The sequence below is a fragment of the Galeopterus variegatus genome, unplaced genomic scaffold (assembly GCF_000696425.1).
Source record: "Galeopterus variegatus unplaced genomic scaffold, G_variegatus-3.0.2 Scaffold455, whole genome shotgun sequence".
Lineage (NCBI taxonomy): Eukaryota > Metazoa > Chordata > Mammalia > Dermoptera > Cynocephalidae > Galeopterus > Galeopterus variegatus.
Genome location: NW_007726566.1, coordinates 456,128 through 478,432, shown reverse-complemented (window position 1 = coordinate 478,432; position 22,305 = coordinate 456,128). Strand labels below are relative to the sequence as shown.

Here is a 22,305-nt window from a genome sequence, read left to right as displayed (position 1 = left end):
TTTTTTTTTTGTCTTTTTTGTCTTTTTTCCGTGTCTGGCAACGGGATCGCAAGCCTCGGTGTTGCTCCCGCGCCTCGCTCAGCCAGTGAGCGGGAGCCGGTCTGTATGTGGGATCCGAACCCTCGGACGGGAGCGCCGCCGTGCTTCCCAAGCGGCGCACTATCCAGTGCGCCACTGGGCCGGCCCCCTTTTGCATCTTTTTAAGTGTTACTTCAATTGCTAGGACTTATACTACAATACTTAATAAGTGGTGATAGTGGATGAAATTGTTCCTGGTTTTAAAGGAATGTTTTTCTGAAATAATGATTGCGTTAATAATAATGTTCGCTGTACTTTGGAAGTATATAGATTATCTTAATCAGGTTAAGGAAGTTTCTTTTATGTTTAGACTGTTAAAAGTTTTTTTTTTTTTTAAAGATGACCGGTAAGGGGATCTCAACCCTTGGCTTGGTGTTGTCAGCACCACGCTCAGCCAGTGAGCCAACCGGCCATCCCTATATAGGATCCAAACCCGCGGCCTTGGTGTTATCAGCACTGCACTCTACCGAGTGAGCCACAGGCCGGCCCTAGACTGTTAAAAGTTTTTAACAATGCTTTTTATGCGTCTGTTGAGATAATTTTTTTATCCTTTCATCAGTCAATGTGGTGAATGACATTAAGAGACTTCTAATATTAAACCACCCTTGAATTCCTGAGATAAACCCAACTTGGTTATGATGCATTATATTTATAATATACTTGATAGATTTAGTGTGCTAATTCTTTGTTTGGAATGCCTGCATTTATGATATTGGCCTTTCTTGTACTATAGTTATGAGGGGACTTTAGAAACTTCATGGAAAAATGTAATTAAAAGATAAACATTTAAAATATAAACTTTATATCTCAACATAAGCTCCATCAAGTTCAAGACACTTTTGTAAGTGATAATACCAGCCACTTAGTCTATCCATAAATAACTGAGGGTCCTGAGGATTTAACCATATCAATGCATTTTTTTTTTTTGTAGCCACAAAACAAGTCTTAATACAATTAAAAAGACTAAAGTCATAGAAAATATGTTCTCTGACCAAACTAACAGAAGGAAATTTAGAAAAATCACAAATGTGTGGAAATTAACAACACTCTCCTAAGTAAATAATGGATGATAGAGTTTGGATGTGTTGTCCCCCCAAAACTCATGTGGAAATCTGTTCCCCAATGTGGCAGTGTTCGGAGCTGTTTGAGTCATGGGGGCAGATCCTTTATGAATGGATTAATGTTCACCCTGTGGGGTGTGGGTAGTGAGTGAATTCTTGCTTTATTAGTTCCTGCAAGAGCTGGTTGTTTAAAACTTCCCCTCTCTCTTGCTTCCTCTTGCCATGTGATCTGCTTGTACCTGCCAGCTGCCTGCCGCTTTCTGCCATCAGTAGAAGCAGCCTGAGGCCCTCCCCAGATGCAGCCGTCCCAGAATTGTAAGCTAAATAAACCTCTGTTCTTTATAAATTATCTGGTGTCAGGTATTCTGTACACAAAAATGGACTAATACAATGGATAAAAAGAAAAATAACAGGGAAATTAGAGAGTATTTTGAGGTCAAAGTCAAAACACAACACATCAAAATTTATAGGATGCAGGACTCATGCAATGCTTCAAGGAAAATTTATTCTTATAAACACTTATATTAAAAATAAGAAAAATCTCAAATCAGTAAATTAAACTTCTACCTCAGTAAATAGAAAAAGAAGAGCAAACTAAACCAAAAGCAAATATAAGTAGGAATAACAAAGATTACAACAGAAATATATGAAATAGGGAATTAAAAAACAGTAGCGAAAATCAACAAAACCAGAAATTGATTCTTTAAAAGATCAATAAAATTTGAAAACCCTTATCTAGACTGACCCAAGAAAAAAAGAGAGAAGACAAATTACTAAAATCAGAAATAAAGCAGGGGCATGGTAGAGCAGTTGCTTCTTCTATTACGCTGGAGTGGTACTTTAAGGAGAGACGTCCTCTTCTTTTTCTGGTCTCTGCTGGTGACTCTCCTTGTGTCACTGCAGTTGAACATCTGGCAGGCCACCTGCACAGCAGCTGTGGCTACTGCTGTGGCATCAAACTGCTTGTGCATCAGCCATGGCTGTGGTGGTGACCGTGGTGGGCCACCCATGTGGAAGTGGTGTTTTCGGAATGCTGCTTGCCTGCTTCTGGGCTGGGCGGGGGATGCTGCCCTCAGCTACTACCTAGGACCCTGGGTGTGCTCTGTTTCTTGCCTGCTCTGGGTGGAGGGGTCTTCCCTCCACTCCTGCCTAGGACCCCAGGTGTGCTCTGCAGTGTAGTATTTTTTATATAAACTGAAGAAAAATGAGTGCCCTTTATAGATTTTTTAAGATTGGGAAACAAAAAGAAGTCAGAGGAGTCAAATCAGGACTGTCAGGTGGATGCCTAATTATGTCCCATTGAAACTCTGGGGAAATTGCCCTTGTTTGATGAGAGTAATGAGTAGGAACATTGTTGTGGTGGAGAAGGACTTTTTGGTGAAGGTTTCCTGGGCATTTGTCTGCTAAAGCTTTGGCTAACTCTCTCAAAACACTCTCATAATAAGTATATGTTATTGTTCTTTGGCCCTTCAGAAAATCAACAAGCAAAATATCTTGAGCATCCCAAAAAACTGTTTTCATGACCTTTGCTCTTGACTGATCCACTTTTACTTTGATTGGACAACTTCCACCTCTTGGTAGCTATGGCTATGATTGTGCTTTGTCTTCAGGATCATACTGGTAAAGCCATGTTTTATCTCCTATTACAGTTCTTTGAAGAAATGCTTCAAGATGTTGATTCCACTTGTTTAAAATTTCCATTGCAGCTTCTTTTCTTGTCTGTAGCAGATCTGGGCACAACAGTTTTGGTATCCATTGAGCAGAAAGTTTGCTCGACTTTAATTTTTCAGTTAGAATTTTGTAAGTTGAACCAATTGAGATGTCCATGGTGGTGGCTGTTGTTACTGCTGTTAATTGTCAGTTAGGGCAGGAACAAGATTAATTTTTTCTTCACAAATTTGATATGGATGGTCTGCCGCATGGGCTTCCTCTTCATTGTCTCATACTTTCTTAAAATAAGTTATCCATTCGTAAACTGCTGATTTCTTTGGGACATTGTCCCCATAAACTTTTTATAATGCATCATTCTTCCAAGCTTCACTGGAAATTTGATGTTTGTTATTGCTTCAGTTTTAGTAGAATTTATGTTGCTCTGATAGGGGCTCTTTTCAAACTGATGTCATCCTTTTTAGTGCCTCAAGCCAGATCCTGTTCAGACATGTTATAATAATTTACTATGATGGTATTTTGGTGCAGAAAAAAAAAATATTGAAAACCATGCATAGTTTATTCATAATATGCATTTTCTGCAAACTTGTGGAAGACCCCTCATACTTGATTTGGGCATCAAGATTATTATATTGTTTTAATACAATGAGTCAGGTTGTTTCCTCTTTTGGATTTTTTTTTTTTTTTTTTAAAGATGACCGGTAAGGGGATCTTAATCCTTGGCTTGGTGTTGTCAGCACCACGCTCAGCCAGTGAGCAAACCAGCCATCCCTATATAGGATCCGAACCCGTGGCCTTGGTGTTATCAGCACCACACTCTCCCAAGTGAGCCACGGGCCGGCCTCTCTTTTTGGATTCTTTGAAAGTATTTGTATAAAGTTTAAATAATCTGTGTCTGGTAATTATGGTAGTACTCACTTGAGTTTTTATGTTTAGTTTTTGAAAAAGAAATCTAATTACTGATTGAATTCCTTTACTCTTTATAGGATTGCAGAGGATTTCAGTTTATTTAGTCAGTTTTGGTTAGTTACAATTTTTTTGATTTAGCCTATTTTTTTAGTTACAGCTTTGGTTAGTTGCAAAGGAATTTATCCATTTACATAAGTATTAAAATTTAGAAAATAATATTTTAAAGTATTACGTTATCTTTTAATTCATAATATCATTTATATTTGTGCTTTCTCTTCTTTTTTTGTCAGTCTACCAGTGGTTTGCTGCTTTTTCAAAGAACTAGAGTTTTTCTTTGATTTTTGTTTTGTTTGATTTTTTTCACTTTTTTGTCTTTATTTCTTGTTCATTAATTGTTGTGTTTATCTTTATTTCTTTTCTTCTGCTTTCTGTGGGTTTATTGTAATGTTCTTTTAAGCTTTTTTAAAAAAATTGGACATTTAATTCATGATGTTCAGACTTTATTCTTCACCATTAGGTCAAATATTTGCTCTTCCATATGGTTCAATCTAAAAGTATACATATATAAAGCTTTAAATTTCTGCTTATTATTACCTTAGTGACAACCCTCAAGTTTTGCTATGTAACAGATACATTTCTATTTTGTTCTAAGTATTTAAAATGATTATGATCTCCTCTTTGGCATATGAGTTTTATTGAGTAGCATGTCTTAAATTCTTCAAATGTGTGGTTTTAGGGCTTGCCAGTTAGTTCAGTTGGTTAGAGCCCGATGTTATAACACCAAGGTCAGAGATTTGGAAACCCCTGCTGGCAGCCATCAAAAAATAAAAAATAAAAATGTGTGGTTTTAAAAATCTTATCCTTTTGTCATTTTTTATAGCTTTATTACTGTTTCATTTACACAACATAAAAATTACACATTGTCAGCATGCAGTTCAATGATTTTTGGTAAATTTATACCAACACTACAGTCCTGTTTTAGAATATTTTTTTCACCTCTTGGGCCACTTGTAGTCACTTCCCAGCCCCAGCCCAACACTTAAGAAATGACTGATTGATTTCTGTCTCTTATCGGTTTGTCTTTCCTAGAAATTTTGTATAAATGGAATCATACAATTTGTAGTCTTTTGTATATGACTTCCTTCATTTAGCATAATATTTTAGAGGTTTATCTATATTGTAGTATATATCCATAGTTTTTTCCTTTTTATTGTTGAATAGTATTCTATTGAATAGATATATCATATTTTGTATATCTATTCACTGGTTGGTAGATATCTGGATTGTTTCCAGTTTTTGGTATTATGAATGATGTTACTGTGAGTATTCATATATAAGTTTTTGTGTGACATGTTTTAATTTCTCTTTGATAGATACCTAGGAGTGGAATTGCTGGGTCATTTGTTAACTATACTTAACATGCTGAGTGCATGTTTAACTTTTGAAGTAACTGCCAGACTGTTTTTCTAAGTGACTTTACCATTTTACATTCCCCCAGCAATGAACAAGCGTACTTCGGAAAGTTCATAGAAAAATAGAATTAAAAGATAATACAAATCTTCCAGGAACTTTTTGAAGTACGCTTGTGTAAGAATTTCAGTTTCTGCACATCCTTGTCTACACTTGGTATTGTCAGTCTTATGTATTATAGCCATTTTAGTAGATGCGTAATGGTATCTCACTGTGGTTTCAATGATGTTAACATCTTTTCATGTACTGTTAGCCATTTGTATACCTACTTTGGTGGAATGTCTTTTCAAATCTGTAGCCAGTATTTAAAATTGTTTGTTGTCTTAGTATTGATTTGTAAGAATTTTTTATATGTTCTGATACAATTCCTTTGTCAGAGTTATGAGTTTTTTCTCTTAGTCTGGGCCTTATCTTTTCATTTTCTTAATGATGTCTTTTGAAGAATATGCATTTTAAATTTTTGATGATGTCCAATCTGTCATTTCACTTTTATGAATGTATCGTGCTTTTGGTGTCATAATAAATTACTGCCTAACCCATGGTCTCAAAGATTTCTCTTAATGCTTTTTTCTAGAAGTCTTACAGTTTTAGCTCTTATATTTAGGCCTATGATCCATTTTTGAGTTAATTATTTGTCTTAGTCCATTTCTACTGCTACAATAAAATAGCATAGACTGTGTAGCTTATAAAAAACAAATTTGTCTCAGTTCTGGATGCTGGGAAATTGAAGATCAGGGTGCCTGCAGGTTTGGTATCTAGTGTGGGCTGCTTTCTGGTTCATAGATGATGCCTTTTCTAGCTCTGTCCTCACATGGTGGAAAGGGGAAGGCAGCTCTTTGGGGCCTCTTTTATTAGGGCACTAATTCCATTCATAAAGGCTCTGTCCCCATCACCCTCCAAAGGCCCCACCTCCTAATACCATCACCTTGGGGGTTTAGGATTTTAACATATGAATTTTGGTGAACACATATTCAGATGGTAGTACTACTGAATTTAGTATGAGGCAAGGCTCTGACTTTTTGTTTTTTGCTTTTGCATCTGTATCCAAATGTCCCAGACTAATTAGTTGAAAAAACTACCTATTTTCTATAATATTTCCTTGGCACATTTGTAAAAGTCAATTGGCCATAAATATAGGTTTTTTTCCCTTATTTTGTTCATTAATCTATAGGTTTGTCTTTACACCAATACCATACTGTTTTGAGATCAGGTAATGTAACTCCTTCAGCTTCATTCTTTTTCAAAATAATTTTGGCTAGTCTATGTCCTTTACATTTCCAAATACATTTTAGGACCAGCTTGTCGGTGTGCATGAGAAATCTTATTAGGATTTTGATAGTGATTACATTGAATATATAGGCCAATCAGTAGGTAATTGCCATATTAGCAATATTGAGTCTTCCAATCCATTAATGTGGTATGTTGCTCCATTTATTTAGGTTTTTTATAATTTCTCTAAGTAATATTTTGTAGTTTTTAGGGTACAGGTGTTGCATGTCTTTTGTTAAGTTTGTTCCTAATTATTCATTCTTTTTAATGCTATTGCGAATGGAATTGTGTTCTTAATTTTGTTTTCAGATAGTTTACTGTTAGTATATAGAAATACGATTGATTTTTGTCTTATAACCTACAGCCTTGCTGAACTTACCAGTTCTGGTATTCTTTGTAGATTCCTTAAGCTTTTCTGCATTTATAGAATTACGTCATCTGTAAATACAATTACACTTCTTCCTTTCCAACCTATGTAACCAATTTCTTTTTCTTGACTATTATATGCCAGCTAAAACCTTTGTCTTTTTCCTGATTTTAAAGAGGAAGCATTCAGTCTTTACCCATTAAGTATGTTGTTAGCTTTAATTTTTTGTAGATGTCCTTTATTGGTTTAACTTTTCTTCTGTTGCTATTTTTTTGATAATTTTAAATTAAGAGTGGGTGTTACATTTTGTCAATTACATTTTCCACATCATTTGCAGTGATCTTATCATGTTTGTCCTTTGTTCTATTGATATGAATTTTATTTTTATTTCTTTTATTGATTTCCAGATGTTAAACCAACCTTGCATTTTTGGACTAAATCCCACCAGGTTGTTTGTATAATCCTTTTAAAAATGTTGCTGTATTCTGTTTGCTAACTTTTTAATTTTTATTTTCATTTTTTGATGACTGGCCAGTATAGAGATTGAACCCTGGACCTTGGTGTTATCAGCAGCTCTCTCTCACCAACTGAGCTAACTAGCCAGCCCAGTTTGCTAATGTTTTGTTAATGGTTTTTTTGTCTTTATTCATGAAAGATATTTCTCTATAGTTTTCTTGTGATGTCTTTGTCTGTTTTGGTGTCAGGATAATAATACTGGCCTCACAGAATAAATTGGGAAATATTCACTCTTCCTCTATCTCCTGAGTTTGTGTATGATTAGAACTGTCTGTTCCTTAAATATTTGATAGAATTTACCTGTGAAGTCATCCGAGTATGGGTTTAAGTTACTAATGGAAAGGTTTTAAGTCATTAATTATATATCTTGGGAAGATTTATATATAGTATATATACTATTATATATTGTGGGAAGGTTTTAAATTACTAATTATATATTTGTACTTGTTACAGGTCTGTTCAGATATTCTTTTCTTCTTGAGCCAATAATTTGTTTCTTTCTGGGAATCTCTTTTTTAAAAACTGATCCTGTGGCTTTTTGGGAGTTTTTTTTTGGCAGCTGGCCAGTATGAAGATCTGAATCCTTCCTTGACTTTGGTGTTATCAGCACCACGCTCTAACCAAGTGAGCTTACCAGCCAACCCTATCCCTATTTCTATTACTGTAATTCATGCTTAACAAATATAATGTTAATCAGCATGTTAATACTTCTGAATAATACAAGGACACTGAAATGCCACTTTGACTCTGATCACGCCTCCCGAAATGCTTGCTTCCCCCCCAAATTAGATGTTATTTATTTTTATTGTTTTCCAACGTATCTTAATCTTGGTACTATTGACATTTTAGGCCAAACAGTTCCTTACTGGAGGAGATGGGAGGACTATACTGTGCATTGAAGGATGTTGAGCAGCATCCCTGGTTTCTGCCCACCATATCATGGTAGCAAACTGATCCCCTGCCTAGTTGTAACAACCAAAATTTTCTCCAAATGTCCCCTGGGGGCAAAATTGTCTCCAGTTGAGAATTGCTGTTGTATACAATATTTACATTTTACTGTATATTTACCCATATATTTGCTCACTTTTTATTCTTGCACCTTGTACCTCCCTTTTGGCATCATTTTCTATCTTCCTGATATCTCTTTAATTTTCTTTGGTGAAAGACTTGGTAGTAAACTCAATTTTTGTTCTTGCTTATTCCTTTTTTTTTTGCAGCAGGCCAGTACAGGGATCCAACCCTTGACCTTGGTGTTATAACACCTTGCTGTAACCAACTGAGCTAACTGGCCAGCCCCTATGCTTTTTCTTGAATAATATTTTTGCATGGTACACAATTATAGGTTCATAGTTATTTTCTTTCAGCATTTTGAAAATGATATTTCATTGTCTTTTGGCTTTCATTAGTGCTATTGAGAAGTTTTCTGAAAGCCAATCTGTAATCCTGTTGTAAAGTTTTTCTTTTATCTCTTGTTGTATTTCATATTATTTCTTTGTTCTTTTTTGTACAACTTCAGTACAGTGTGTGAAAAGGGGTTACATTTTGTTTCAGCTGGATTGTACTTACTTTATCTAGACTCATGTCTTTCATTGGTTTTAGAAAAATTTCAACTTAAATCCATTGAATATTGCATCTCTTCTATTCTCTTTATTCTTTCTAGCACTCTTATTAGGTATATATTAGACTTCTTTCTGGCATTCTTATTAGATATATATTAGATGTTCTGATTCTATCATCCTTATACTTTAATTTCTTTCATATTTTCTCTTTTTTCTCTCTGTGCTACAGTCTGTGCTAGGAAGTTCTTCACATATATCTTCCGGTTCACAAATTTTATCTTCAGCTGTGTCTAATATGATACCTAATTCATCCAATGAGTTTTAAATGTCAGTAATTACATTTTTCATTTTTTAAAGATTCTATTGGTTCTCTCTTAAATGTTCCAGTCTTTGTAGATAATGCTCATTTTTAATTCTACTTTTTATTTTTTAACAAGTTAACATATATTTATTTTTCATTGAACACCTAAAATATTAATATATGAAATCCTTGGGGGACTTAATCTGTTTATTCTTTCTGTTGACTTTTATTATTAATGGCTTGTTTCCTTATGTGTTTGGTGATCTTTGTCAGCAGTTATTTGGTTGATTTTAATCTCTGGTATCTTAAGTGTCTTCTAACCTGATACCACTTTAGCCATTGAATTAATTTCAATTATTATATTTTTAATAGTCACAGGTGTTTGTTTTCATATCTTCTTACTTTTATTCATATTTTCAAACATATTTTCTTTCTTATACTATATTAAATATTTTTTATATTGTCTGATGATTCTAATCTCTGAAATCTTTGCAAGTCTTATTCTGATGTCTCATGTTTCTTCTGACTCTCACTCATGGTGCCTTGTTTCCTTAGGTGTTTAGTAATTTAAAAAAATTTTAATCCATTCATTTTCATTGAAACTTTATTTGGTGAAATTTTTTAAGAACTTTGATGAAATTGGGTGTCTATACAAATGATTTGCATTTGATTCTGTCAGGCATCTAGGTACATTACCAATCTAGGACCTATTTAAGTTAGATTCTCAGCTTGAGGCTTTTTAGACTACCAAGTTAGTGTTGATTTTTGGATAGCAAATCTATGTGAGTGGAATTAATGTGGGGAAATTCATACCTTTGCTCCCTTCCATTAGGCAGTTTTCCTAACAATTCTTGGGGTGGGGATAGGAGGTGAGGATGCTTTAGTTATATGTGGCTCATTTTAAAACTTTTATTTTGAAATAATTTTAGAGGTACAGGAAGCTGCATATACAGAGAGGTCCAGTGTACTCTTTTCACAGTTTCCCACAATAGTTACCTCTCTTATAACTGAAGTACAATATGAAAATAAGAAAATTTGCATTGGTACAATGTGTGTGTATGTAGTTCTATTACATTTTATTGCATGTATAGATTCATGAAACCACCACAGCAATCAAGGTACCAGAACTATTCCATTATCACGAGGATCCCTTAATGCTACCTTCTTACCCACAGCAACTAGTAATCTGTTCTCCATGTCTCTAATTTTGTTATCTTGAGAATGTTGTATAAATGGAATCATGTAGTATATGACTTTTTATTTATTTATTTATTTATTTTATTTATTTTATTTTTATGTTTTGTGACTGGTAAGGGGATCACAACCCTTGGGGTGGTGTCGCCCACACTGTGCTCAGCCAGTGAGCGCACCGGCCATTCCTATATAGGATCCGAACCCGCGGCGGGAGTGTCGCTGCGCTCCCAGCGCCGCACTCTCCCAAGTGCGCCACAGGCTCGGCCCAGTATATAACTTTTTTAAATTGGCTTCTTTTCACTCAACAGAATGCCTTTGTGGCCATCTAACTTGTTGCATGTACCAATAGTTCATTCCCTTTAACTGCTTGGTAGTTTTCCATGGTAAGGCTATACTATGGTTTGTTTAATCATTCTATTAAAGGACATTTTGATTGTTTCCCATTTATGGCTATTACAAATAAAGCTTTTATGAACATCTGTGAATAGGTTTTTGTGTGAACATTTATTATATTTCTCTGGAGTAAATGCCCAGGAGTGCAGTTGCTGGGTAATATTGTAAGTGTAGGTTCATGTGTATGTTTTCTTTCTGTTTGTTTGCTTGCTTGCTTTTGGCGGCTGGCCAGCATGTGTATGTTTTTAAGAAACCTTGCCTCTGTTGTTTGGTTCATACACATCTAATATTGCTATGTCTTCTTGGTGAATTGACCCTTTTATTATTATGTAATGTCCCTCACCGTCCTAGTAATTTTCTTTGTTTTGAAGTCTACTTTATCTGATATTAATATACCATTCCTGCTTTCTTTTTTTTTTCCATTCCAGATTTCTTTTGATTATTGTCACTGTGTATATCTTTCCCCTCCTTTTACTTTCAACCTACCTATATCATATTTGAAGTATACTATGTATATATGAACTATATGTGAGGTCATGAGTGTGACTTATTGTTAGAGTATGGCCAGGGGCTCCAGAATTATGGGAGTCTCCCCCCAACCTCCAATTTGGCAAGCTTTGTTCTCCACTCCCTGCCCCCGCAAAGGTCCATGAAACCACTAAAATCAATACTCAGTGTTACCAATTTGGTAAATACTCTGAAGATGAACGTCAAATTCTAAATTCTGTCCTCCAGTTCCCTCTGTAAGTTCGTTCCTGTCTTCACACTCAGTCCTTAACCTATGTATTCTCCCTCTTTAACAGTTTTCAGTGGAAATGTTGGTGTGTAATCCACCATGTTGCAGGGGAGCCAGTTTAATCCTCAGAACAACTCTCTGGTGGTTAATATTGCTCTCATTTTGCATATCATGAAGCTGTGTGACATTGTGAAAGATACAATGTAGTAGAAACACATGAGCTTTGAGGCAAGCGAGCCTAGGCCTGAATTCTGACTCTATCACTTAGTTGTATAACTTTGGGCAACTTATTAACCTCTATAAACTTCATTTTACTCATTCATGTTATAGTATTTCTCATAGTGTTGTTGGGGGCATTAAATGAGATAAAACATTAAAATGCTTAGCATTTTATTAAGTGCCTGGCCCTGAATAGATGGTAGTTGTTCCTATCATTGTTGTTCTAATTGTTGTTAAAGATTCAATAAGTTGTCCGTGGTTATTCAGCTAGTACTGCACATGGCAGGGCTGAGATTCAGACTTAGATCTATAATTCTAAAGCACACGCTGTTTTCCCTACAGCATTTCACTTTTCTTATCCTCCTTAGAAAGTATTTACAGATGGAAAAATAGTAGTTTGCAGGTCTTTCATACATTTATCTTTTATCCTATCTAAATAATCCTTAAATATTTAAATGCCTAGGACATGTGGGAAATAGAAAAAAAAGTCTTAATACTTTATTTCATATATTTCTAACTGGACTATGATTCCCTTAAAAGCAGTTTAATGTAGTTAAATATTCATGCTTTAGAATCACAAAGACCCAGATTTGAGTCCCAGCTGCTTAACCTTTAAGGTCCTCAATTCCTGGTCTGTTAAGTGGAAAAAAAGAACATTAACTCCCTAACAAGAATATTAGAGGATAAGATAAAATAAAGTAATACATTTAAAACAGAGCCTGAAACATAGTAAATGTTCCCAAATGGTAGCTATTCTTATTACCAAAGGCAATGACTATGTTGCTATGTTTTTTATTCCTCCCATTAGTTCAGTCAGTCAACATTAAGTGCCCCTGTGTGCACTAAAGAAAATACTTGGCAGTCAATTGCTTGATACTAAACAGGGCATTAAATAAAAAGGAAACTAAATTTGATTTGTTATAGCCAAAAGCTTATTATGTAACATAGGCAATTCTGTCACAGAGGTAGCTTCATCAATTGTGAGTTTCAGACTGCAGAAACACTTGGAACAATCATTCCAAGAATGTCCAAAGGTTCAAGTGTCCTGGCATGTATAACCAGAGAAAGCCTCTGTCTCTTTCTTCTTTAGAAAAGAATTTTTTGGGCCGGCCCATGGCTCACTCGGGAGAGTGCGGTGCTGATAACACCAAGGCCCCAGGTTCGGATCCCACATAGGGATGGCCGGTTCGCTCGCTGGCTGAACGCGGTGCTGACACCACCAAGTCAAGGGTTAAGATCTCCTTACCGGTCATCTTTGAGAAAAAAAATTAAAAAAGAAAAAAAAGAAAAGAATTTTTTTCTGTCCCACAAAGAAGAAAAAAATACAGACAAAAAACTTTTCCTTTTCACTGGGCCTATTTTTCAACCTCATGATATAAAGTGATAAAGAGATAATATAGAGAGATAAAAAAAATATCTAAAAGGATTGACCCTCCTGCCAATAATCAAGAAAATGTGTATCAGTAAAATTCATAATATAATTACCTTCTTCTTGTGTTCTTCCCCAGCCACTTATAAAACACTTTGTATTTTCATCCAGGGTTTGGAAAACATCAAAAGGTAGACAGATAGGCTGAATATAGTCATTATACCTCACTGCTTTTTTTAAATAAAATAGTGCAATATCGTTTACAAAAGTTTCCAAAATGAAGTTTGGATGGATAATGATTGTTTTAATTTTTATCGTCTTGGCATGTGGATGGTTCCCATATATAGTATTAGTTCCAACGACAGCTCTCCACATTAAAGGATCTCTGAAAGAAAGTGAATATTCTTATCATAAACTTGTTTGTTTAACTAAGTAAGTATTCTTAATCTCCCACTAGTTTTTGGTTTTTTTATATTAGATTAATAACAAAATTTTAATTCTACCAAATATCATGAGGTAGGAAAGGAGAGAAAGATTCAAGTACATGAGAATTTAGTATATGATTAAGATAGTATTTCTTACCCAATGGAAGAGAGAATGAATTATTCAATATACAGTACTGGGACAACTAGCTAACTGTTTGAAAAGAGAAATAAAATTTGATTCCTAAAATAACACTAAACACCAAAATAAACTCCAAATGGATTAAGTACTTAAATGCACAAATCTTTTTAATAAGGAGTTCCTATATTTTAGAGACACCCAAAGTGATATGCCTTGGGATTTGCTTCAAAACAATTGGAGGGGACAGTCTGGCCAGTTAGTTCAGTTGGTTAGAGAATGGTGTTGCAACACTAAAGTCAAGGGTTCAGATCCCCTACCAGCCAGCTGCCAAACAAAACAAAACACAAAAATTAAAAAAGAAAAAGAAAACTTAAAATAATTGGAGAGGGGGGATTGGTGAGGGTATAGATGAAACAAGATCAGGTATAAGTTGATAACTTGAGCCTGAGTGATGAATACATGAGAGTTCACTGAAATATTCCCTCTGCTTTTATAAATTTTTTTTTAAATTTACTAGAATGGAACATTTGGATATTAATTTAGCATGAGAATTTTAAAAATCAGAACCAGAAAGAAAATCTAGGTAAATATATAACATTGATATTAGAAAGGACTTTATAAAGCATGACACCAAAGGTAAGAACAAGAAGCAACTAATGGATCGTGACAGTTGAAAAAGCAAACAAGCAATCAAAAAACTAAACAAAAAAAGGTCAAAAGATCAACAATTAAAACCCTAAGAAGTTTAATCGTTATTACATCAGGAATTGAATTAGGAAGGAGGAACTTTCACTTTATATACTATTGTTTACAAATACTGAAATAACTTTTCACCCTTCAAATTGGCAAAGTTTATATGAGTGGGTGTATGTATTCGATGGTAACACTCAAGACAGACAAGAGTTAGAGGAACAAGGGTAATCTTCATTGTGGAAAATATAACTAGGCAGGCACTTCGGCAACGTGTGCTAGTAGCCCATAAAAGTTGCATTGCATTTGATTCTGCAGTTCTACTTCCTAGAATTTATCCCAGGTAACTAGAAGATGAACACAAAGATTTAAGCTATAAGGATATTTACCACTGAAAGGGCCTAAGTGCCCAATAAATGGCATGAATGCATTCTGGCACATCTGCAGAGTGGAATGCAGAAGCAACACAAATGTGTTGATATGGAAAATTGCTCATGTTATATGATTTAATGAAAAAGGCTATTTCACAACATAGCTTATGAGCCTTTTATGTAAATTAATTTGTAATATGCATAGAAAAATCTAGAATGATATGTAACAGAAAATTAATAGCTGTTTTTCTAGGAGGTATAATGTGATTTTTAAAATTTTTATTTTCTCATTTTCATATATCAAATATTCTATTTGTTTATGTTTTAATATGAGATTGCATATACAGTTACCATTTGATCCAGTGATTTCACTCTTGGATATTTACAAAAGTGAAATGAAAACCTAGATTCACACAAAAACCAGTAAGTGAATGTTTATAGTGGCTTTATTCTTCTCCTTTTTAAAAAAAAAAAAATTATTCCTTTTTTTTTTATATAATGGCTTTACTTTTTTTTTAAGTTCAGTACACTCACACAGCCTTATTAATTATAAAACAGCTTTCCAACAAGTGTAAACTACCCAGACATATACTAATTATAAATGTACAGAATCCATATGAAAACATTTATGACATTTTCCAAGGGACATAGAAAACTACCAAAAAATAGTGCTGCCAAATAAGACTCAATATTGTTAAGACAGTTCTTGCTAAATTCATTACAAATGATCAGAATTCTAGTGGGATATTAAAAATAATACATAACAGGGATTTCAAAATTTAATTAGAAAAATAAACTGCAATAATTAAGAAATTTATGAAAACTAAGAGTAAGAAGAGATTTGCTGTAATGGTTTTCAGAATATGTAATCAAAATATACGAATTAAGACAATGGTACTGGAATAGATAGAACAATAAAACAAAATAAAAATATTAGAAGGATTTCAAGTGTACTTAATAATTTAATATGTGCTAAAGTTACCTTTATTAGCAAAGGAAAACATAATATATTAATCAATAGTGGGGCTGACTCAATTGGCCAGCTTTGGGGGAAAAAGGCAAATTTTCCACCCCATATCATAATCTAAAATAAATTCCAGATAGATTATAGATTTCAAATATGGAAAATGAATCATGATTGTGGTGGCTTTACTCTTAATTGCCCAAATAGGAAACAACCTAAAAGTCCTTCAAGTGATAGATGGATAAACAGTGGTACATCATATAATGGAACACTACTCAGCAATAAAAAGGAACAGTAATGATACATACACACAGTAACATGGATGGATCTCAAATGCATATGCTAAGTGAAAGAAACCAAACTCAGAAGACTACATACTATATGATTCCATTCATATGATACTCTGGAAAAGGCAAAAATACAAAGACAGAAAACAGATCAGTGGTTCTCTGGGGGCAAGAGAGGGGGTTGACCTCAAAGGGGCATGGAGTAATTTTTGGAAGTGAAGGAATTGTTTTATGTCTTGTGTTGGTAATTACATGGCTGTATGCATTTGTCAAACTCACAGAACTGTACACTAAAATTAGGGAATTTTGCTGCATTTTGACTTTCATAAAATCATTTTTGTTGTTTCATTTTTTGAAAAGGAATGATCCACTGGTACACAAAACAACATGGACGGATCTGAAATGCATTTTGCTAAAAGTAAAAGAAGCCAGGCTCAATACGTTACATATTGTATGGTTCTGTTTATATCACATCATAGAAAAGGCAAAACTATAAGGGACAGAAAGCAGATCAATGATTCCCAAGGGCTGTGTGTAGAGGTAGGGGTTGACTACAGAGGGTCATGAGACAATTGAAGGTCTTGGAACTGTTCTAAATCTTGATTGTAGTAGTTACATGACTTATATACATTGTTGCAGGAATTGTAGTAGTTACATGATTTATATACATTGTTGCTGTAAAAAAAAAAAGGTGAATTTTACTGAATGTAAATTATACCTTAATTTTTAAAAGAAAATAATAATTAGATAAATGAGAAAACTAAGAAAAGAAAATAGGTCCAAAAGGTCATTTCTGCTAATGTGAGTTAGGATTGGCCGTAGGAAAATGCCTCTAGTTCTAAATTTTAATAGACACCAATGCTACTTCTTTCTTAGTGCCAGTTACCTGGAGACTATTAAAACAACATACTCAGGGGGCTGGCTGGTTAGCGTAATTGGTCAGAGTGGTGCTGGTAACACCAAGGGCCAGGGTTTGATCCCTCTACTAGCCAGCCACCAAAATAAAAAAATAAAACATCCTCTTCCTCTTTCCTAGAAATATGCATTGGTGCTTATATACCCATATCCCTGTGCAAGGAAGAGTGTCTTGCCCACTCTATTGTCAAGGAGCCCTCATCTAATACATGACCCAGGTCCCCTGTAGTTGGGCAATGATGATATCGCCTAGATTGAAAAGCTGGGCTGGGCCAATCAGATAATTGGCCTTCTCATCAATTTTTATGATTAATTAGCAGAAGGAGCTGAAACTGAAAGATTATAATGTAGATTGAAGGGCCTTAGTGGATCATGTGCAAACTCATGTTATGAGGAAGCCATTCAGTAGAAAGGAGGAAAAAGGGCAGACAAAAAAAGAAAAAAACAGGAATGCCTTCAGAGGTGCCCAAACTATAAACAACTACATCCCCAATATCTTTCCTCATGTGATGAATCTAGTTGCATATCAGAATCCAGGGCTTTAATAAAGGAGCAAAGAATAACAAGATTAGTTCTTAGGGATTAAACTGATTTCTAGGGGAAAACTAGCAGCTAATCCAAAAGTGGCCAGCAGGAAGCTGATGAAAGAGCTTGAAGAAATCTACAAGCATGGAATGAGAAGCTTTAATAACAAGCATCTAGTTTGATAAAACTAATTTATTGACTTGGAAAGGGTTTTTTTTTTTTTTTTTTTTTTCCTGACAACCTTCTGTTTGATAAGAGGGCTTCAAAATAGAAATCAGTTTTCCAACAGTTTCCAAACTACCGTAGATCATACTTAAAACAAAAAGCTATCACCTTAATCTTGATGAAAAAGGACGAGCCTTTCTTCTAGGAACTAGTGCTAAAAACTGGATGCCAGCAACTAAAATTTATCACGTAATCCAGGACTGCAAGCCTGAGCATTCCCTCAGGCTGATCTAGTTGAAGAATATTCTTAAGTACTGTTTAAAAAATAATTTAAAAACAGCAACAAAAAACCCTTCAGAAGTTTTTACAAAGAGTTACAAAGCAATATGAGGAAAGCAATTTTCGATTAAAATCTGCTGTATAATTAGGGCCTGCCCGGTGGCGCACTGCTACAGTGCGCCGCTTGGGAGCACGGTGGCGCTCCCGCCGAGTCCCGGTCCGGTACCGGCGCGACACTGAGGGTTGCGATCCATTGCCGGACACGAAAAAAGACAAAAAGGAAAAAAAAAAAAATCTGCTATAATTAATTCCAGCAAGTATGAAGGGAAAGTTAGAGCAGTATAAAACAAGACTACATTTAGTTCCACTGCCTGGCATTAGCTTAGGACAGTTACTAAGTTTGTACTGTTTTCTTAAAAGTGGATTAAGGTTAGAGCACAGCCTTGTAACACCAAGGTCAAGGGTTCGGATCGCTGCCCCAAAAAAAGAGACGTGCACTAGGTAACTTCTAAAAAATATTTGTAAAATATTTTTAAAATCCTAGTTCTGCTTTGTTTAAAAGGAAACCACTGCTTAAGCCCCTCCCCCCCACCCCCTTTATTATTATCTTTTCCCTCTGGCAGCTGGCTAGTACTGGATCTAAACCCATGACCTTGGTGTTGTAAGGCTGCTCTCTAGCTGAGCTAAGTGGCCAGCCACTATGTTGAAATGTTTCTTTTCTTTTCCAAATTTACTCAAGTCTTCCATTTATATTCAGTTCATAAGATTAAAAAAATGTATAAAAGGAAGTCTATAAAACATTGCTGAAAGGAGTTAAAGAAGACATAAATAAATTGAAATATGTCCTATCTTTGTGGATTGGAAGACTTAATATTGTTTACATGACAGAACCACCCAAAGCTATCTGTTGCTTCAATGCAGTCCCTGTCAAAATCCCAATGACTTTTTTTTGCAAAAATAGAGAAACTCATCTTAAAATTCATTTGGAATATCAAGGGACTCCAAATAGCCAAAATCTTGAAAAAGAAAAATGAAGTTGGAGGACTGACACTTCCAGATTTTAAAATTTACTACAAAGCTACAGTAATCAAAACAACGTGGTGCTGGTATAAGGATAGACATATACACCAATGGAAAAGAATAGAGAGGCCAGAAATAGTCTCTCTCATATACGGTAAATTGATTTTCAGTGAGGTAAGGACAGTCTTTTCAACAAATGGTACTGGGAAAACTGGATAGCCACATGTGGAACAATGAAGTTGGACTCTTACCATACACCATATGCAAAAAGTAATTCAATATGGATCAGAGAACTAAATGTAAGAGCTAATGCTGTAAAACTCTTGGAAGAAAACACGGGGGGAAAGCTTCATGATGTTGAATTTGGTAATGATTTTTTGGATATGACACCAAAAGCACAGGCAACAACAGAAAAAATAAATTGGACTTCATCAAAAGTAAACACTTTGGTGCATGAGAGGATACTGTCAAGAGAGTAAAAAGACAATCCATAGAATGGGAGAAAATATTTGCAAATCACATATCCGATAAGGGATATAAAAAGAACCTGTACAACTCAATAACAACAACAACAAAAAAACCCAGCCCAATTAAAAAATGGACAAAGGACTTGAATATACACAAATGGCCAGTAACTATATGGAAAGATGCTCAACATCGCTAGTAATAAGGGAAACAGAAATCAGAGCCACAATGAGCAACCACTTCAGACTTATTAGGATACTGTCATAGTAGTAGTGTAAGTATAAATATTGTTAAGTGATGACCTAGGGATATGGAGACTAATATTCTGCATCAACAGTCATCCCTGGATCCCCAAAGATACCAAAATCCATGGTAGCTCAAGTTCTTTATATAAAAAGGCACAGTACGAGGGTACTTCAAAAAGTTTATGGAAAGATTTATACTATCTTTTAATTCTGTTTTTCCACAGACTTTTTGAAGTACCCTCATATTTGCATATAACCTACACACATCATCCCATATTCTTAATATCATCTCTATATTACTTACGATACCTAATACAATGTAAATGGTACGTAAACAGTTGTTATACCCTATTGTTTTTTACATTTGTATTCTTTTTATTTTTATTTTTTTGAATATTTTCAATCTGCAGTAGCTTGAATACACAGGTGCAGAACCCATGTATACGGAGGGCCAACTGTATCAGTGGGGAGGCTTGAATGACAGAAGCAAATTTAAGGTATTGCACAGAGAGACTTCACAGGCTTTGAGGACCACTTGGATAGGTGAAGTGAGAGAAATCAGGTAACAATGTGGGTAATGGAGCTGTTGGTAATACTATTAGCTGCATGAATAGAGAAGGAGTGGGATTAGAGGAAAGGTAAAAAATTCAGCTTAGGACTTGTTGAGAATGTGACTACAATATATACATAGTAAGGAGTTGGAAATATGATTTATCAGGAAAGACTTAGGAGTTGCTAACACGTAGTGATTGCTAAAACAGAGATCAAAAAGATATCTCTAGGAAAGAGTACAGAATGATAAAACGAGAGGATAGAGGGCAGAACTCTAGAGAACACTGCAATTTAAAAGATGACAGAGACTTATCAAGGAAGAGGAGAAAAGAAAAAAAGAGAGAGACTGGTGTCATAGAAATCAAGAAAAGAGACAGTTTTTGTAGCAGCCAGCTGCCAAAAAGAAAAAAAAAAAAAGTTTCAAGGAGAATGTGGTCTACATTGCCAAATGTTGTAAAAATCAAATAGAATGAGAGCTGAGAAGAGATCATTGGATTTGGCATGGAAGTGGCTCTTTAATAGCGTTTTGGCCACAGAAATCAGATTGTAATTGGGATTTTATGGGTCAGAACAGATAAAGGGAGTCTCTTTTTTAAAGGTCTAACAGTGAAGGCCATATCTGACCTGTCTCTTGTTTTTATATAGCCCATAAAAACATGTTTTTTTACATTTTTAAATGGTTGAAAATACCAAAATAATATTTTGTGACAGGTGAAAATTATAAAAAATTCAAATTAGGGTTTATATGTAAAGTTTTATTGGATCACAACCACACTCATTGAATTATGTATTGTCTATGGCTGCTCTCATGACAAGAAATTGTGATAGAGACTATATGAGCTGCAAAGTCTAAAATATTTACTAATCTTTACAGAAAAAGTTTGCCAACCTCTGATTTAAAGCATTCATTTCAACAAATACAGTGTACTGTGAATAAGGATTATGGCTACTTGAAAACATGGCTTCACTGAAAATGGCTGAAGTCAAATGGTCCTCTACCACTTCAAAATATCTCCTAAGAGAATAAAATAGTTGTGTTCTGAATACATACCTAGAGTCTCTAGTGCAGTGGGCAGCTGTGAGGACCCATCTTTCTCTCACTAGGCTTCCCCCACATATATGAACAAGAAGACGGCCATATTTAATCTGCAGGCTAACTATCCATGGCCATGCGCCAGCTTGAGCTTCTTTGCCCCCTATAATCCGAGACCCTTTCGACACATCCCTAAGTGGTGCCGTTCCACAATCTAAAAATAAAAGTGATATATTATTTGGACTGAACATCTATATTACATTATTTTCTAATCTGAACACATTAATATAATCCTTTAAATTCCTATTTAAAAACCGATAAAGCAAATTGGATATCTGAGGCTTTTTATCTGCCCATTTTCTGAAAGAATCTTAAAGGAGAGTTGACAAACATGCCATAATTGAATACTTACCAATAGAAAGACATGAAATGAACACAGTTCATTAATTTTACAAGTCTATTCCCCCAAAATATAAAAATGAGATAAGTTTCTCTGGCTAGGTCTCAGTTTTTTCTCTGTGTAAAATAGCAATTAAAGAGTTTAGGACTGGTGAGTCCAGAGCTGCAAATTCTAAATACTTGCCATTTAATTTGGGCTAATTTTTCTCAAATGTAGTATGAAAAGGCCACCTAATAGCCATTTCAACTGTGAAGTCCAATGAATTATTAATCTGTAAAATGGGAATGATAAGCCCCAGAGTGCAAATATAGACGCCTTACACAAATATATGTCATTTTCAGTATTACTACTGTCATCATAATTATAATGGGTCTAGAAACTGCTTAAGTATAAGTATGTAAAATTTTGGTTAAGAGCAGATGGGATAACAGAAAAGAAGGGACCCAAATTCAGACACTATAGTAGTGGGTTAAAGGCAAAGGAGGCTGACCAAAGACAGGAATAAGCGGATACTGCCCTTTGCGTCTGACCCTTTGTTCTTTTGGGCCTTCTCCGCTTCTTGCCGCCCAAGCCTCCAACGCATGGCCTCGGCCCACTCTGAACCACCGGCTTCTTCCCGCGAGGAGCCGAGCCTGTTCCTTTCGGAGAGCGAGTGGCGTTCTGAGTGTAAGAGAGAGCTCCCCACAAACAACAGTGCAGCGCTCAGGAGCCCCAGCCCCAT

The 22,305-nt window shown here is 35.1% G+C and overlaps 1 protein-coding gene across 1 annotated transcript in view; it reads right to left on the bottom strand.

The window, feature by feature from the left end:
- Nucleotides 1-22,305, bottom strand: part of TMPRSS12 (transmembrane (C-terminal) protease, serine 12) — a 30,406-nt gene extending 8,101 nt beyond the window's left edge. Inside the window, exons 1-3 of the mRNA XM_008568978.1 lie at nucleotides 22,101-22,305; nucleotides 21,203-21,398; nucleotides 13,226-13,494 (exon numbers count right to left, since the gene is read on the bottom strand). Coding sequence (XP_008567200.1) covers nucleotides 13,226-13,494; nucleotides 21,203-21,398; nucleotides 22,101-22,305 — 670 coding nt within the window. The remainder of the gene's footprint in view (nucleotides 1-13,225; nucleotides 13,495-21,202; nucleotides 21,399-22,100) is intronic.